This window comes from Mytilus edulis, chromosome 1 (genome assembly GCF_963676685.1).
Source record: "Mytilus edulis chromosome 1, xbMytEdul2.2, whole genome shotgun sequence".
Taxonomy (NCBI): domain Eukaryota; kingdom Metazoa; phylum Mollusca; class Bivalvia; order Mytilida; family Mytilidae; genus Mytilus; species Mytilus edulis.
The window spans coordinates 126215627-126235885 of record NC_092344.1 but is presented as its reverse complement, the minus strand read 5'-3'; the positions used below and the strand labels follow the sequence as shown (position 1 = coordinate 126235885).

The window sequence follows — 20259 nt, the reverse complement described above, 5'->3', positions numbered from 1 at the left end:
TAGTGATGCATATATAGTTATGTTCTGATTTTCAAAAACAAATTCAATGTTAGTACCGATAAATTATATTCTAAGATTTTCTGCTGTTAAGCTGGGGTCACACATTCGCGATTTTTACTGCCGTCCTTGACAGGACCATTCCCGATTAAAATTTGTATAAAGTGTGATCAAGATCCTGTGAATCGTTGATGGAAATTCAACTTAAATTAAAATAAAAATTAAAATTAATCACGACAACAATCAGATACTGTTCAGCTAGCATCGATATTCCAATGTTTCTAAGCGAATTTGTCCCGATAATGACGTTCTCAATACGATTCTAATCCGATTTGTATCTTTCGCATAGTAAAAATCGGCCGAATCTGTCATAACTGCGTCCCGATTTTACCAAATGTAATTTCAACAGAGATCAGACAGTGGCCAGACAGTGAACCGACTCTGACGGATTAAATTTGTTAGAAAACTGTCGGCATAATCGAAATGATCATGTACTGTCGGAACGTAATACTACCACGGTCCGCTCTACCGCATTGCAAACGACTTTATCTGGGCCCAGTCGCATTGTGTTCTGTAATTATCGGAACTCTGACATGGTATCATTGCCGAATATCATATTAATAACGGGACTATCCCGGAACGTTTCCGACAAACTTGAAGATGGTTCACAAACGACAAGATCTGGATGCAATCTGGACTCATTCGGTAGAAAAAACATTAATTAAAAATTTCTCCAGATCATTCCAGTACCACAAGACACCGTCCAGAAAACACAGAACATTGTTAACATTTTATCCGATGAAGCAGAATCTGTCACGACATAGTCACGCTTGTAATCCGACTAGACAAAATCGATTGAGTTTCACCGAATGTTATGCGGGGTTTACACATTGCCGATTATTGCTCCCGTTTGAGATCAGTCAGCGATACGACACAAAAAGGGAAAAAGTCGGATTACTATCCTCAATTATCTGGTATGTCCTATCATTGTCTGAATGCAGTCGATTGATTTCGCAACAGATTCCTACGGGTTGGGAAGGGTCCAAATAGTTCGGCGAAGCACCCGTCCCGTAAACTATGATAAAGGCAACAGTAGTATACCGCTGTTCAAAACACATAAATCCATGGACAAAAAATAAAATCGGGGTAACAAACTAAAACTGAGGGACACGCATTAAATACAAGAGAAGAACATTCGGGAAGACTCAGCCAATTTTGTCTAGTCGGATTTCCATTGTGCCTACGTCGTGACAGATTCTGCTGTATCGGATCCAAATCCTAATAATGTTTAGTGTATTGTGGATGGTGTCCTGTGGAACTGGAATGATCTGGAGACATTGTTTCATTACTGTTTTTCTGCCGATTGAGTCCAGATTGTATCCAGATCTTGTTGTTTGCGAACCATCTTTGTCGAAAATGTTCCGGGATACCCCCGCTATTAATACGATTTTCGGCAATGATATACCCACGTCAGAGTCCCGGCGACAAATACAGAATACAATACGACTGAGACAAGACACAACCGTTTACAATGCGATAGAGCTGACTTTGATAGGATTACGTTCCGACAGTACCTGATCATCCCGACTATGCCGACAGTTTTTGAACGGATAACTTCCGTCAGCGTCGGTTCACGATATGTCACTGTCTGATCTCTGTTGGATTACATTCGATAAAATCGGGACGCAGTCGTGACAGATTCAATCGAATTTTATCAGGCGAAAGACACAAATCGGATTAGAAGCAGATTGAGAACGGAATTGTCGGGATAAATTCGCTTGGAAACGGTTGAATATCGACGCTTCCTGAACAATATCTGATTGTTGTCGTGATTAAATTAAATTTTTGTATAAATTTAAATTAAAGTTTGAATTTTCATCCATGATTCACAGGATCTTGATCAGTCTTTTGACAAATTTAAATCGGGAAAGGTCGTGAATGTGTGACCCCAGCTTTACGGGACGCACGTACCTGTCGGGGTGCTTCTCCGAACTGTCCGGACCATTCCCGACTCATAGTGATCTGTTACGAACTTAAACGACTGCGTTCAGACAATGATAGACATTCTAGATAATTGAGGATAGTTATCCGACTTTTTTACTTTCCGTGTCATATTGCTGTCTGATCTCAAACGGGAGCAATGATCGGCAATGTATGAACGCCGCATTCATATGATATACTTTCGATCCTCTTACAATATTAATTCTAAGGATCAATTAGTTTACATGGAGCGTGTCTAAATTTACGTAATTTCTTATTTTGAAATACGTCCCATTTTAATAACCTCCGCAAAATAGAACAATAACACTTTTATTATTTATTGAAAATTAATGTCAAGTTCACTAACACACACTTTTCTGTATCTTGGTGGTGTTCCTTTTCAAACTTCCCTTCTAAAAAATAAATGAATTATAGTAAAACATGATTTCCTAAAAAGTGGGTAACGGTTATGATTAATCTTAAAATCATATGCAAATTAATAACAGGTCAATGACATTTTATATTTCTTTTGTTATCTTTGTATTTCTTTGTATTTCTCTTATGGATTTGCAAATCTATCATTGCTGGGGAGAGGATATGAAAGCTTGAGATACATTTAAAAGAGATATACGATGATTTTCTGCATGATAACAATACTTTTTTTTTTTGGAAATTATTAAACCGAAGCATGTATAATTATACCCGGTATACAATACAAAGTAATTCTTCAAATTAACTTTTAAGTTTTATTGCCCAAGATTACCAAAAATGACACAACCAACATTTAATCATAGAAATTGAACACAGTAAGCAGTGTATTCACCACTTCGGTGTTGACATGATGAATATCAATTATATTGTATTTTTTTTTTTTATAAATTTGCTGCTTACAAAACTTTGAGATTTTTTTTCAAATGAAACTTAGGATTTTCTAATTCCAGACATAGATTACCATAGCTTTATTTGGCACAACTTTTTTGGGAATTTTGCGTCCTCAATGCGTTTCAACTTTGTACTTGTTTGGCTTTATACATATTTTGAGATGAGCGTCACTGATGAGTCTTATGCAGACGAAACGCTCGTCTGGCGTATTATATTATAATCCTGGTATCTTTGATTACTATTTATACGTTAAATGATTGAGCGATGCCAGTGTCTTCGTGTTTCATAATAACAAGTGTTTTAGCATCCCCATTTTAGGTGTATACCGGTGTTTTTCGCCTAATTTTGGCAAGGAGGGGGGCATAATTTTTCTGTCTTTCTTATAACTAATGAGTTTTGATTCTTCATTTGATATTTCACGCCTCATTTTATCTGTTTTGCATTAAAGTACATTTTTATCCGACATAAACTGATAATTAATTAGTAGACCATATATATCATAAATTCCCTTTGAATGTTGGTTTTGGTTCAGAATTCTTATTTGTTTTTGCAACATATCCAGAAATCAACGCCCCATTGCTTATTTGAATATAATACTAACGAAATTGGATACGGGTTACGGAAGATATATTAAAATGATAGGGAATTTTGAAAAAAATGTCTGTTTTAATTTTAATTGAAGTGACAGACAGGTTGCCGGGGCAGAAAACAAATATACACAACAATATGCACCATTTAAACAAAACATAATTATGACTGTTGTTGCAAAAATAAAGGTTCCTGAGGTTTTTTTAAAAATCGAAGCAAGAGGCTTTTAATATTGCAGGGTAAAATACAGGCTGAAATGGCTGAAACGTCAAATTTTCAAACTTCGTGTTGAAATTTGGCATACAAGGTCATTAGAAAAACAGGTTGCCGGGGTGAAATTTGAAACTTGAATGTCCTACGAATAAGGAAGTCCAAACCTTGTATGTGTAGTCGTTGAACTCTAGGTTCCCACATAAAGTTAAAATGCCCCTATTTCAAGAAGAATAAGCTAATGAAAACATTAAAAAAATAACTAAATTCGCGTTTATTGTTTTGATTTTGACCACCTGACAACTTTACGGAACTATAAAAGCATTCTTTACAGCGGGTGAAAATAAGCTGTTTTTCTCTGCTAACGCTATTTGAATGAAATACATTAAGTTCTTTTATCCAGAATCTTTCTACTGATCCTTGCTTTCAATTAGTTGGTGAACTAAATTAACCATTCCACAAACACCGCAACTGATGTGGGAGCGATATATCATAAAGACGCCATATCTCTCAATGAGCCAACAATTAAGACAGTCTGCTTACCGTCTCGACGACGACCGTATGAACGTTCTAGTATTCTAGCAAAACAATCGATTTAAGGATATCCAGCGAGATGATCGGATTATATTCAGGATATAGGTTACTTACTGTCCTTGATTGGAGCAGCTTAGAAAAATAGAAAAAGCTAGGTTTGGTTTTGTTAGGGTTAAGGGTATGTTTATATTAAGAAGTCATGACGTCAAGCAAAACCTAGACCAATGTATACACAATTCGTTAGTTAGCTGATGTCTATTCATAAAGGGTTGTATTACTGATTAGATGTATAAAACATGCCAGTATATCTTTTCTTAAAATAAAGCTAGAATTTATGCAGGGAACAATTAATTCATGTTTTTTTTTTTTCATACGTACTCTTTTTCACAGATGAAGAAGGCTAAATTGTCCGAACAGAAGTCATCATGCCATGTAAATCCAGTACTGTACCATAGTATTCCACAGTTTTCACTCTGACGCAGATCCGGTTGACCAGGATTCCAGTTGACGTATGACGCAGAATTTCCGCTTTCAATCCATTTCCATTCATTTTCTATCTCAATGTCTGTTAGACCAATCCAATAGCCATGGGGTGGAACTGTAAAGTAAATGCAGGGACATTACTTTCTTATAACAAACTCAATGTAGCAATTGAATTGCACAGAACAGAATTTCAAACACATATTACATGTCGTTATCATTTTTTTTTTCATACCAAACTACAAGTTTGCAAGTTTGTATGCCAGTTATGTATTTAACCCTAAACTCTAACCCTATTTTATGTTCCATCGGTTTAGATCAACACAATTATTTGGTTTATGCATGGTACGTGATTATTTTCAAAAGAGGTTTGGCGATTTGTTTCCCCTGATATCATTTTACTCACAAGGTCAAAATAATAAATAAAGTTTTTAAAGGCGTCAATAATCCAAGTATCAACGAGTGAGGATAAACAATACAGCATAAAGATATGCAGCCAGTGTCTTACATTGATATAAATATTCAGAAAACTCCAGCATGTTGTAAAATGATTCAAGTCCGACATGTACAACTTACTTTCATTCCATACGAACAAAATAGCTTTTAGTCATTTCCCTTACTACATGTACTATAAAAAAAAACTTACCATAAACTTTTGTAATAAAATATATGAAAATGGTGGAATCAACTATTTCTGGGGTGTAAACATTCTTTGAATGTTTAAAATAAACTATGTGCTTTTGGTGGTCCTTTTAGTTTTGACAACAAAAGTACGAACTATTTAAAATACTACGGATTTTCTTATCCAAGGCATATATTATATTAGCCGTATCTGGCACAACGTTATGGAATTTTAGGTCCTCAATGTTCAACTTTATACTTGTTATGCGTCACTGACGAGACTTATGTAGACGAAACGCACGTCTGGTGTATCAAATTATGAACCTGGTACCTTTGATTACTATTGAATTTTCCACTCTTTACACTACACTTCCACACAATCTCATCAAACAAAAGTTTTCCTATTTTATTCAATGGTCGTTTGGTTCAATCTGAACGCAAACATATTGTGTGAAACTCATATAAAGCTTCCTTCTTCTTAAATGAGAACGGCCAACATGCTAGATATATTGGTTGTTTCATGAGACAATTGAAGCGGTTAATTTTCTCCTTGATAATTTTTATGTACGTTTCGGCAATAAAGTTTATGGACAGATTGTAGGTAACCCGATGGGCAATAATTGCGCGCCTCTTTTAGCAGAACTATTTTGTTAGTTCTGTAATGAATCACAGTTTATAACCAAATTAATAAACATCCGTCTAAATTGCAATTAATCAATAAATTCAACAACACTTACCGTTATCATCATTGATTTTTTTTTATATTGAATAAACAAGAATTTTCTAAGCATTTTCTGAAATTTACCGTAAGGAATTAATTTTGAATAAATCTAATGTAAATGCTAATTACTGTCTTTTCCTAGATTGAGATATTTCAGTTTTTCACGGGAAACACCACGGGAAAATTAACGATAAAAGGGACAATTGTCCGTTCCCTATTTTAATGGTGATGATCCTTGGGCACAATCTTATGGTGTTTATACTTCACTATTCGTTCGTTACGCACTTGTCTGTTGTGACATTTTAGATTTTCACGAACGTAATCTATATGTATGACTGTAAAAATGATTGAGACAGTGATTTTGTTACCATACATTTCTGAAAACTTTTACTAAATTCGTCCATATAAATAAAGATTTTATTTTGAAGTTAGGTTGTTCTTGTAAAAACTCATTTCTAACGGAATACCATATCCTCATTTATACGGAGATGTAGTTTACCGTGCCCAGAAAATTTAGAAACGATCCTGGTAAACATATCGATCCTTTTAAATACACTACTCTAATAGGTTACCAATTCACCATTGTAATTAGATCTTTGAATACTGTTTTTATTGGTATTAATATTGATTTTATTATCAGTAAATTAAAAGCAAACTAAATATCAATGTTATATTCATATGCAATTTCATGGATCTTTAATCTGCCGATTCCAGTATATTGGCACAAGTCCATGGTATACTTATAGACAACAACCTTAAAGCGATTAAATGTGTACCTGATCTGGAGTTACAACCTCCGACCTCAATAACTGGTATGTTGACTGTCCGCTAACATAGGGTTTCTACTTGATTTAACTAGTGAATCAGCGATATTTTTATTTTAATCTAATTATTTATAAATCATGTAACTTTTCAAGCAACAAATATGATTACCTAATCTGATGATGTCGTAAGAAAATTAAAACAATTGAAAAACTACAGTCACTCCCAATATGGCGTCTTAAATTCATGCCTTCCAAAGAGGACCCAAGTCTGAAAATATATAGTACTCTCTGTTCAGTTAAACCGGTATTTACTCAGGCATTACTTGACTGTGAATGAATATATGCAGTTGTTAGAAAGGTAGTTAAACACTGAAGTATCTAAGAATCCATGGACCATTGCGAATGTACCTAGATAAAGACAAGGACAGATGTCTTAAAATGTCTAATTGCTTGCGATCTCGTGCCAAGTCAGTATCAGTTCATTATAGATTCCATGGACTATTGTGGATGTACCTAGATAAAGACAAGGAAAGATGTCTAATGATGTCTTATCACTTGATTTTTCGTGGCAAGTCAGTATCAGTCCTTTATAGAATCCATTGACTATTGCAGATGTACCTAGATGAAGACAAGGAAAGATGTCGTATGATGTCTAATGGCTTGAGACCTCGTGGCAAGTCCGTATCTTTCCATTATAAAATCCATGGACTCTTGCAGATGTACCTAGATGAAGACAAGGAAAGATGTCTTATGATGTCTAATGGCTTGAGATCTCGTGGCAAGTCAATTTCCGTCCATTATAGAATCCATGGACTATTGCGAATGTACCTAGATAAAGACAAGGAAAGATGTCTTATGATGTCTAATGGCTTGCGATCTCGTGGCAAGTCAGTATCAGTCCTTTATAGAATCCATGGACTATTGCGGTTGTACCTAGATGAAGACAAGAAAAGATGTCCTATGATGTCGAATGGCTTGAGATCTCGTGGCAAGTCAGTTTCAGTCCTTTATAGAATCCATGAACTATTGCGGATGTACCTAGATAAAGACAAGGAAAGATGTCTTATGAAGTCTAATGGCTTGAGATCTCTTATCAAGTCAGTATCAGTCCATTATAGAATCAATGGACTCTTGCAGATGTACCTAGATAAAGACAAGGACAGATGTCTTGTGATGTCTAATGGCTTGAGATCTCGTGGCAAGTCAGTATCAGTCCTTTATAGAATCCATGAACTATTGCGAATATACCTAGAAAAAGACAAGGAAAGATGTCTTATGATGTATAATGGCTTTGAGATCTCGTGGCAAGTCAGTATCAGCCCACTATAGAATCTATGGACTATTGCGGATGTACCTAGATGAAGACAAGGAAAGATGTCTTATGATGTATTATGGCTTTCGATCTCGTGGCAAGTCAGTATCAGTCCATTATAGAATCCATGGACTATTGCAGATGTACCTAGATAAAGACAAGGAAAGATGTCTTATGATGTCTTATGACTTGAGATCTCGTGGCAAGTCAGTATAAGTCCTTTATAGAATCCATGGACTATTGCGGATGTACCTAGATAAAGACAAGGAAAGATGTCTTATGAAGTCTAATGGCTTGAGATCTCTTATCAAGTCAGTATCAGTCCATTATAGAATCCATGGACTATTGCAGATGTACCTGGATGAAGACAAGGAAAGATGTCTTATAATGTCCAATGGCTTGAGATCTCGTGGCAAGTCAGTATCAGTCCATTATAGAATCCATGGACTTTTGCAGATGTACCTAGATGAAGACAAGGAAAGATGTCTTATGATGTATTATGGCTTTCGATCTCATGGCAAGTCAGTATCAGTCCATTATAGAATCCATGGACTATTGCGGATGTACCTAGATGAAGACAAGGAAAGATGTCTTATGATGTCTTATGGCTTGAGATCTCGTGGCAAGTCAGTATCAGTCCATTATAGAATCCATGGACTATTGCAGATGTACCTGGATGAAGACAAGGAAAGATGTCTTATAATGTCCAATGGCTTGAGATCTCGTGGCAAGTCAGTATCAGTCCATTATAGAATCCATGGACTATTGCAGATGTACCTGGATGAAGACAAGGAAAGATGTCTTATGATGTCTTATGGCTTGAGATCTCGTGGCAAGTCAGTGTCAGTCCATTATAGAATCCATGGACTATTGCAGATGTACCTAGATGAAGACAAGGAAATATGTCTTATGATGTCTTATGGCTTGAGATCTCGTGGCAAGTCAGTATCAGTCCATTATAGAATCCATGGACTATTGCAGATGTACCTGGATGAAGACAAGGAAAGATGTCTTATAATGTCCAATGGCTTGAGATCTCGTGGCAAGTCAGTATCAGTCCATTATAGAATCCATGGACTTTTGCAGATGTACCTAGATGAAGACAAGGAAAGATGTCTTATGATGTATTATGGCTTTCGATCTCATGGCAAGTCAGTATCAGTCCATTATAGAATCCATGGACTATTGCGGATGTACCTAGATGAAGACAAGGAAAGATGTCTTATGATGTCTTATGACTTGAGATCTCGTGGCAAGTCAGTATAAGTCCTTTATAGAATCCATGGACTATTGCAGATGTACCTGGATGAAGACAAGGAAAGATGTCTTATAATGTCCAATGGCTTGAGATCTCGTGGCAAGTCAGTATCAGTCCATTATAGAATCCATGGACTATTGCGGATGTACCTAGATGAAGACAAGGAAATATGTCTTATTATGTCTAATGGCTTGGGATCTCGTGGCAAGTCCGTATCAGTCCATTATAGAATCCATCAACTATTGCGGATGTACCTAGATGAAGACAAGGAAAGTTGTCTTATGATGTATAATGGCTTGAGATCTCTTATCAAGTCAGTATCAGTCCATTATAGAATCCATGGACTATTGCAGATGTACCTAGATGGAGAAAATGAAAGATTTCTTATGATGTCTAATGGTTTGAGATCTCGTGGCAAGTCAGCATCAGTCCGTTACATTATCCAAGAGTTAACGCATACATATACTATATATATTAAGATTCACGTCCAGAATGTATCACTCAGTCCATTACACAATCCAAGAGTTAGTTCATATACATAATAAGATTCGTGTCAATGATGTATCACTCTGATAAGATGATGGAATAGATACTTAGAGCGCTTGATTGAAGGTTCAGGTGTGTACGTATAATCATATTAGAAAAAGACACCGATATCACTCATACCAACAATGTAAAAATTATATACTACCTTTTAATGTAATGTTTTTCAGACTGTTTTGTATAAATTTGTTTTCATCATCAGATTCTATCTCAACTAACACTGCATCAATGTTTTTGCAAAAAACCTGCAAATAGATTTTATTTTTTCTTAAAACATTATCCGGTCTGTAAAATATATTTTTTACGCTGCCAAGAAGCCAGTAGTAGATATACTTAGCTCGGTCAATTAATCTACTGTTTTGTTCTTTTCTGTGTGTATTACATTTTAACGTTGTGCTTCCTTTGTGTCGTTTGTTTTCTGTAGTGTTTGAGTGTGAATTCACATTACTATAAGACGTGTCACGGTACTTTTCTATCACAAATTCATGTATTTGGTTTTGATGTTATATTTGTTATTCTCATCGGAGTTTGTCTAATTCTTAGTCCGTTTCTGTGTGTGTTACATTTGAATGTTGTGTCGTTGTTCTCCTCTTATATTTAATGCGTTTTCCTCAGTTTGAGTTTGTTACCCAGATTTTGTTTTTGTCCATGGATTTACGAGTTTTAAACATCGGTATGACAATGTTAACATATGTACTTGATGAAGGTTTTTCAAGAAACAAGTACTAAAATTGTTGTATTTTACGTATTTCAGCCTGTTTTTGTTTATTTGGAGAACATCTTTCAAGAAACTCGTATCTACATTGGTATACAATATGTATGTTTTCTGTTCCATGATGACTTGTTATATGTCTTTCTGAGAAACAAATACTAACATTGGTATATTATACCCAGCTCCGAGCATCCTCTATCAACGACATACTAGTATGCCTGTCCCAACCCATTCAACAGTCGTCAATGATATAGCTTCATCTGATAAGATCATTATAAATGTAGTTAATGATACTCACCATAGCATCCGCAAAGTCTACACTTGTTTTACTATAGAAATAACAGGACAGTCCATGACTAAACCAACCGTTTGGACATGCCCCGTTTGCAACTGTAATATAAATTCCTGGTCGTAATTAATGAGAACATACCAGTAAAGTTTATTTTGCAGTCAATAGTTTTAAACATTAAAGGATAGTATTAGTTAGTTAAGGTCCATTTATGGTATCATCTATCATGTTCTATATTACGCTCTTTCTATCAAGGATTATCAAACCAACTATTTTTTTATTCAAAAATTTAGTTTAATATTGACGATTTCACTCTTGCTATTCAGGAGTAATTGTCGTTGATTGTTTTTACAATGACACACAAACATATACAAAGTACAACTATTTAACAGTCGTGTTGACAATCTCTTTCTTAAGGTTCCAAAACAGTAAGATGAGTTTCTAGTGAAATGTGTAATATGAAAACTAGTATTAAATGAAATTAATATTTAGATAGCTGAAGAATAATTTAGCCTTCAAAGTAAGTTTATTTGAACATTTACTTTACATTTTGCATCTTTTCAGAGGTTATTTTTTAGCCTTGCGATTTGAATTTCCATATCAATACCGGTCCAGCAGTTTTCTCACCGTTTTATTGGCCGGGACTTTGATTTCCTTCCCATCCCGTGATGATAATTTTTATATGACGTATTTTTATATGTTATTTCTGATATAAAAAGGGGCAAAAGTTTGAACAAAACGACTACAGACCAATATCGTTTACCTGTATATATTGTAAAATGATAGAGCACAACGTCATCAGCCATTTTATTTGCCATGCAAATAACAACAACATCCTGTATGAAGTCCAACATTGGTTTCGGGAGAAACTATCATGTGAAACCCAGCTGATAGAACTTATAGACGACATCTCCAAAAACCTTGATAATGGCCAACAAACTGACTGCATAACCATGGAATTTTCAAATATTAAGCAACAATGCATTCTACACGATCCTTTTCGCGGTATTGAAATATTCTGTCACCAAATTTTAAAAGAGCAATCTGCCTTTTGTACTTTTATAAAAACGATGATATTTAAAACTCTTGACTTTCTGGAATACTGATGATATTGTTGTACCATTTTAACGGACAATTAATTTTTTTGTTCAAAACGTTTCTTTAGAATTTAGTAAATGTGATTACCTATTGACCTTGCATATGTTTTTTTGAGATAAGATCACTTCACGATCCAATCGAAATAATTAACCACCGTAACGCTTTCTTTCACGACCGTCTTCCTTTTTATAACGAATGACAGCCGAGTTTGCCTACTAAGGTGAAGGAAGGTGTGGATTTACCATATTATGTATCTTGGCTTTATATTTGTGTGCATAGATTTATATATATTTACATTCCATGCGACATTTTTTATTATAGTTTTATATATCAATATGGATTGGGATTATCTTGATTTTATATAGAAAATATTGTATTGCTTGTGGGGTAAATTGTTTTTACTCGTGTCGGTTCAATCCTTTAATCTTATTGGTGTTTCCAGAGTGGACTTTTTGTACGCTTCTGTTGAGCTAAACATTAGTGTATGAAATATATTCGCAATTTTACTTCAAAAGCCAATAAGAAGACTTTACGAAAAATAATCTGTATTTTGCATTGTGATATTTCTTATGCATATGAATTTGTCAATGTTTTGTACTAAATTTTTGTGTGCACTAGAATTAAGTTTGTTGCAACGTTATATTTGATTTCCTACTGTCGAATGCCATATATCAATCAATTGTAACTTTGTCATAAACATCAAATGAAGGTAGTCGTCTGTGTTCACTATCATTTTGGTCATTTTTATAAATTTCCTGTTTACAAAAGTATGAATTTTTCGAAATACTAAAGATTTTCCTATCCTAGGCATGTATTACCTATTAAGCAGTATTTTACAAGATGTTTTAGAATTTTGGGTCGTCAATGCTCTTCATCTTTGTATTTGCTTGGCTTTATAACTCTTTTGATCTGCGCGTCACTGAGGCGTCTTATGTAGACGAAACGTGCATATGGCGTATTAAATTACAAGCCTGGTACTTTTGATAATATTTACATCACTGGATCAATACCACTGCTGGTGCACGTTTCTTCTCCGAGGGACCAATAGTCAGCACTTCAGTGTAAACTGCCTACTAATCTGACACATGAGTATTCCAATATCCTGCTTTAATCGACACATTTTCATGGTCCCAAAATATGCATATCCTTGCCGAGTATTTAGACAACCAGCTTAATCCCATATATTGTTATGGTCACCAGTGTGTCGAATTACACAGGTTACACTGTATATGGTCATTTTTATAAAGTTACCTGTTTACGACAGTATGAATTTTTCGAAATACTTAGGATTTTCTTATCCCAGGAAAGGAATAGATCACCTTAGCCGTATTTGGCACAACTATGCTCTTCATCTTTGTACTGGTTTGGCTTTCTTACTCTTTTGATCTGAGCGTCACTGATGAGTCTTATGTGGACGAAACGCGCGTCTGGCGTATTAAATTATAAGCATGGTACCCTTGATAACTATTTACACCACTGGGTTGATACCAATGCTGGTGGACGTTTCGTCCCCGGTGTAATCGACAGCCTAGTAGTCATCTATGGTGATTTGAACATCAATTACAGTGTAAACTGCATAATCCGACACCCGAGTATTCCGACATCCTGCTTTAACCGACACATTTTCATGGTTCAAAAATATGCCTATCCTTGCCGACAAAACTGAGTATTCAGACACCCTGCATTATCCAACCTTTTTTTCTATACCCCCAGTGTGTGTATTAAATTATAATCCTGGTACCTTTGATAACTATTTACACCACTGGGTCGCTTCGTCCTAGGGGTATCACCAGTCCAGTAGTCAGCACTTCGGTGTTGACATGAATATCAATCATATGGTAATTTTCATTAATTTCCTGTTTACAAATGTATGAATTTTTCGAAATACTAAGGACAGTAGTATGAAAGTAGTTTACCGACAGAACACACAAAGGCAACAGGAAGGCAGGACAAAGGCCACACGGTGTCTACAAAACATAGTTATTCAGAGTGCGATGCGTTCGAAATTGATCATAAGGGCGCCATGTGAAATCCAGGTGGTATAACACCTTCGATTAACCGTGACACATTCATGACCAACAGCCCAAGACAGTCACGATTAGTAAGGGTCGTTAAAACAATCCTGGTCGGCTATTCAATTGCTGATCGGAGATTATTTCCAGCACGTTTTATCTTAATTTCGAATTTAATTCAAGTCTGATTCAACTTTAATATAACTTAAACATACTACTCAAGAGGCAGCTGGATAAGAATGTTGGACTCTGAAGAGAAAAGCAGAGGAAGCTAAGAATTAAGGAGTCTGAGAAGTCAGAAATGAGTCTCTAACCTGAGAGAAACAGGTAAATGAATGCAAGATGTCAGTCCATGTCAAAGATAAACTACACACATATCCGCAGAGGGTGTCATATATTATTAGCGGTCTGAATGGTCTCCGGGGCAGTGTTACTGGTTTTCTAAGCACTCCGATGAGTCTCGACAGCATTTACGTCCCCCTTATTTCGTAACAGACAGGCCAATCATTGAATGAAGTTAACATCTATAACTTATTTTAAGTATAGACGAGGGCCACAAAGGTTAATGATGTGTTGTATATTCCAATACATTGTCTTCCTGCATTTCTGAATAAATATCCTCATTTGGTTTTCTTTTCAGATAAATTAGTATTCCCATCTTCCATCTAGATAGGTCCAAGATCAAGCATCAAGTAAAAACCGATGACAAATGAAAAAAGCAAGATCTAGATTAAGAACCCACCCTTGAAATGCCGTACATCTTCACATAAAGAGGAAGAGACTGTTGCTTGCTACGTGGACAGATTATAAACTTCTGAATGACATAAAGGACAAACAGTACAAAGACAAGTATTTAGGCTGCTGACTAAGGATTAGTCCAAATGATGTATACATTGCTATCAATGAACATATTATTGATTTAACTAATTGTATCATTAAAGAAGACTTAAGTTCAAACATAATACCACAGATTCGCGACGATGGAGCCCCATATCCTACATTACATGAAGAATACAACAGCTAAAGTGTGAGCATATTATAAACATTAAATACAATCTGAACTTGATAAACATTTTCAATTTCCAAAATGTTTATTTCCAACTACAACTTTCAAATGTACTAATATTTGTTTTTGTCTTTGTAGTTTAACGTAAAATTACAAAAATACCAAACTCCAAGGAAAATTCCAATTAGAAAGTCATTAATCAAATAGCAAAACCAAAAGCCCAAACACATCAAACGAATCGATAACAACTGTCATATTCATGATTTTGTATAGACATTTTCTGATGTACAAAATGGTGGATCAAACCCTGGTATATAGCTAACAGTAAAAGCAACAGTAGTATACCATGTTCAAAAGTCATAAATCAATTGAGAGAAAACTAATCTGGATTACAAACCAGAACCGAGGGAACATATCAACTATAAGAGGAAAATAACCGAACAACAGAAACACGAAAGTGCAACAAAGGCAAACGCCAATGCAACTTTAACAGAAACGAACTATTAGATAACAACTGCCATATTCCTATATTGGTACATGACGATTTAAGAAAAAATAATGGTGGATTGAACATCTCACCTGTATTTACAAAGACGTCTGAACAAAACAAACACATATAAATAAGACGAACTGAGACAAGTCAACTGGCTGGACGTTACGGAAGTACAATAACAAGCAACACCAAGCAGCCTGCTCAGAGTCCTCCTACGCTTCCTCAATTTCAAAACCAAGTTAATAGTGTTAGTATCATCAACATATTCGATCTCTTAGCTTAATTGACCCAAAGTTATAAAAGACAGTAATCAGAAATTGAGAGTAAGCTAAAGAAATATAAAACATTATAACCAGGCTTATAATTTGAGACGTCAGACGCGCGTTTTCACTTACATAATTAGAATATTTACCGGATTTGTAATAAAATGAGCAACACGACAGGAGCCACATGTGGAGTAGGATCTACTTACACTTTTTTCCGTTATTGACTTGTATATGAAAGGCTATTCCTTCGTCAATGACATTTCTAACGTGATCTATCAAATACATGTATATAAAAAGACTGTTCATTCACAATGAACATTAAAGACCTTTTCGATCGTTAGCATGTATACCGGATGACTATTTTCTCATTAATTATATGAAAATTATATTGTTCTTTCATTGATGAAAGGGATGCTCCTTCATCAATGAACACAAAAGAACTGTTATATCAATGACGTAAGGGATATAAGCCGATAACAGTCCATTTTGTAAAATATTGGACCTGTTCAATATTTTACAGAATGGACTGTAAGAGACTTGTATCTTACTTGAAACATTGTTTAACTCGCCAAAAAAAGGTAAAACAAAAGAAAAAGCAAGCAAAGATTTATTTTCATCAAGTATGAAAATTGTTTTGTGCATAAAATTTCTTTTATACTGATGGGTAACAACATGCATTTTTGCGTGCGCAAGGACTACTCATAGTTTTCACTCATAGTTTCCGCTACTACCATTGCATGCGTTTTGTGTTTGAAAATGGATAAAGTGATGAAAGTATATTCTTAATGCAAAACCGAAGAAAGAGAATGTCATTTTTAGTGTTTGTGTTGTTTAAAACTTTAGATTAAAATCAGATGTGTATTCAGAATCTATTCAGATACATTATTTCAGTGTGGATTACAAATAGGATACAGTCAAAGTAGCTAATAATGGCAAATGTTATGTATATTATATTTTAAAATGCAGTCCTCTCCTATTAGTTTCTTGTTCTTCGATCTCAGGTTTTATTTTTTACTTGGTGAATGAGGAAAAAAAGAATAGCATATGAAGACAGGTTCTCGTTGAACCATATCGAGTGCACTGCAGTCAATTTTTGTTTCGAATATATAACTAATATGAGCAAATGAAAAGATAACAACATGCATTTCTTTTTTGTTTTTTTTTCTTTCTGCCAGGTTGTGTCGCTCTATTGAGTCCCTTGTGTTTTTTAAGTGACACCGAAATGTAAAATGTAACGAAAAAAAGCTTTTATAAAACGACCACGGCGAGAAAAGTACGATTGGTTTGTTTGACAGATAAAATGCAACAACTTGTAAATCAACGCAGTTACCTGACAAAATTCTTATAGTCCCCTAGTTTATTAAGGAAGTTCTAGATTCGCACTTTGTACACATGATAAGGTTTAGGTTGTTCGTGCCCCTTGTATTGCGGCATGATCTATAAAATTTTAGAAGCATTAATTTATTGTTTTTTTCATTTTAATTGTAGTTGAAAATGAGGTTAGAAAGAATAAGAGCAACACCAGAGGTTAATTTTGATTACCTAAAGACGGACGAGGATAACTCTTTTGAAAAAAAAGAAATTCATAAAGGCAAAAAAAACAAGACTGACAACGAGCATAATCAACTTATTGAATTAGTGCTAAAAGAGACAACCGAAGAACATGAGGAAAATGGCTGTGATATAAATATTGGTAGTGTTGAAAATAATAATAAAGTCATTTGTTTTCCTCAAGAAACCGTTTTGATGAGTGACAACATTATAGTATTGGAAGGTGACTTTAATCAAAGGTGTTTTTTTTTAATTGCCATATGTTCTTTGGATGTATTTTTGTTTACTTATACATGATGAAAACAATTGGGATAATTAAGAGGTTTTTAATTTTAGTGATTGAACTATCATTTACCTGTAAGAATCAGTTAGGCTACCTTTAGCTGTCTAATATTTTTTTAAAAAGAAGAGGGTTATTCTTAAAAATACTGAACAGCTAAAGGTTGAATAATGGTTTCTTACAGCTAAATGATAGTCCAATCACTGAAATAAAGAACAGGTTGAACAATAGAATGACGTCACAGCAATGTTTTAAATATATATGAAAGAAAGATTCCTTCGCTTGATAAACTTCCATAATCAACATGTATATTAAACGATGTCATTGATAACAATTAAAGATAATTTATACTTTTTTTGGCTTTTTTTTTTTTTTTTTTTGGATTCGAGCGTCACTGATGAGAATGATGAAAGGCGCGTCTGGCGTATTTATAAAATTTAGTCCTGGTATCTATAATGAGTTTATTTATACCATTAACATACGAAAAGGATGGCTTTTCGTTATTTTGAAACAACAACTATAGGCTCCAAGAAGCCTTTGTTGCTCACCTCAAATTTTAATTTACATACGATGCTAAAATAATGCAACAGTTATACTTTTTCTTTGGTTTCAGAGATATAAGTCGAAAACTGCATTGTGTCCCTATTTTTAGCCATGTCTGCCAAGTTGGTTGTTGGGGTCATCAGAAATATTTTTTAAACTAGATACCCTAATGCTGAATGTGTTCAAGTTTGGTTAAATTTGTCTCAGTTCTTTCAGGAGAAGACTTTTGTAAAAATTACATATATTTCCGGGAAATTATTAAATTTGACTTAAAAGGTCAATAACTCCTTGGAAATGTTTGAATTATTTGAAGATCTACTTGCTTTAACATTATGGCTGTATACAGTTTATCTCTATCTATAATAATATTCAAGATAACCCAAAACTGTAAACTGTCCTTAAAATATCTAATTCAGGGGCAGCAACCAAACAACGATTTGACTGACTCATTTTTAAATTGCAGGAGAGATGGATCCTAATCTGATGAACATTTTTGTCCATTGTCTAATTTGCTCTAAATGCTTTAGTTTCAGAGATATAACCAAACGACTGCTTTCCCCCTTATCTTCCATTTTTAGCCATGTTGGTCATGTTGGTTTGGAGGCGGGGTCATCGGACATATTTGTTATACTGAATATTCTAGTAATGAATGTGAACAAGTTTGGTTAAATTTGTCTCAGTAGTTTAAGAGAAAAAAGACTTTTGTAAGATTACACAAATTACCAAAAATATGTTAAAACATTTACTCTATAGGACAATTCCTCCTTAAGGGGTCAATTGACCATTGTGGTCATATAACCTATGTGGAGATCTTTGTAAGGGTTAGGGTTAGGGTTAGGGTTTATAAATATTTCGATTTGAGCGTGACTGATGAGTCTTATGTAGACGAAACGCACGTCTGGCGTATTAAATTATAATTCTGGTACCTTTGATAACTATTTACTTTGCTGAACATTATTGCTGTTTACAGTTTCTCTCTATCTATAATAATATTCAAAATATAACCAAAAAATTCTAGATTTCCTTAAAATTACCTATCTAGGGTGAGCAACCCAACAATGAGTTGTCCGATGTGTCTTAAAATGTCATGGCAGAGAGACTCGACCCAAAACAGTGATACACTTTTTCAGATTAGCTCCAAATGCTTTGGTTTCAGAGATGTAATCCAAAATCTACATTTCATCCCTATGTTCTATTTTTAGCCATAGCGGCCATCTTGGTTGGTTGGCGGGGTCATCGTACAACTTTTTTAACTAGACACCTTAATGATAATTGTGTCCAAGTTTGGTTGAATTTGGCCTAGTGGTCAACGACGGACGACGACGACGAGCTTCGAGCCAGGTGAGCGAAAAAAGCAGGAATTGTATCAAGATGTATATATGTCTTTGAAAGAATTCTTCATTCATTGATAAATATTAAAGACCTGTTCTATTATCAGCAAAATAAATGACTGTTTCCCCATAAAGTAGAATCCTGTTCTTTAATGGATATATTTTGTCATAACTAGTAATTAATAAAAAAAAAAAAACACTTATTTATTTATCTGCAGGGAAAGCAATAAAATATGGTTAATTTGCATCAATATATGAAACGACTAATCATTTATTAGAAAAAATAAAAAACCGGTTATATTTACCTGCATAGAAAGTATGATAGAAATACAAAATCTGTATATAAACTAAATTCATTTCCACTCCTTAGATAACCCTGCCGCTACTATATATTCAAAATCAGTTCATCTTATCATTCTAGAACATAAAGATAACACGCCGCAAGGACAATTAGTCATATACCAGTTGTGACAATTGAAATCAGTCGTTAGTCTGAAAATTATTTCTGACAACGGATTTCAAGTGTGTCAAAGAAAAGAAATAAGTTGTGAATGCGAAAATCATTTTTGACAATGGGAATCAGTGGTGACAACGGATTTCAATCGTGACAAAGAACGGAAACTAGTCTTGAGTGCGAAAATCTTTTTTGTCGACAAAATTTAGTCGTGTTAAGAGATTTCAAACGTGAAAAAAGAACAGAAATAGATCGTCGCAACCGAAATTAGTTATGATCCTTGGATTTAGTCGTAAAAAACATAAGTTGCGACAACGGATTAAAGGTTTCGACA

The 20259-nt window shown here is 34.6% G+C and overlaps 1 protein-coding gene across 1 annotated transcript; it reads right to left on the bottom strand.

Moving 5' to 3' along the window:
- Positions 1–2301: 2301 nt before the first annotated feature.
- On the bottom strand, positions 2302–19890 carry LOC139506217 (perlucin-like protein). Its single transcript, XM_071295415.1, has 5 exons — positions 19777–19890; positions 10901–10992; positions 10039–10135; positions 4570–4789; positions 2302–2390 (listed from the first exon to the last, which is right to left on the bottom strand). The coding sequence occupies exons 1-5, from the start codon at positions 19826–19828 to the stop codon at positions 2378–2380; spliced, it is 474 nt and encodes a 157-aa protein (XP_071151516.1). The 5' UTR covers positions 19829–19890; the 3' UTR covers positions 2302–2377.
- Positions 19891–20259: the final 369 nt, after the last annotated feature.

Bases quoted from the DNA above. Each gene is read 5' to 3' on its own strand.
- LOC139506217 (XM_071295415.1), bottom strand. From the start codon at position 19,828: ATGAATTTAGTTTATATACAGATTTTGTATTTCTATCATACTTTCTAT. The intron at 10,136-10,900 runs GTGAGTATCATT...ATCTATTTGCAG, and splicing joins TAGACTTTGCGGATGCTATG to GTTTTTTGCAAAAACATTGA. The intron at 4,790-10,038 runs GTAGTATATAAT...TTTACTTTACAG, and splicing joins GAAAAACATTACATTAAAAG to TTCCACCCCATGGCTATTGG.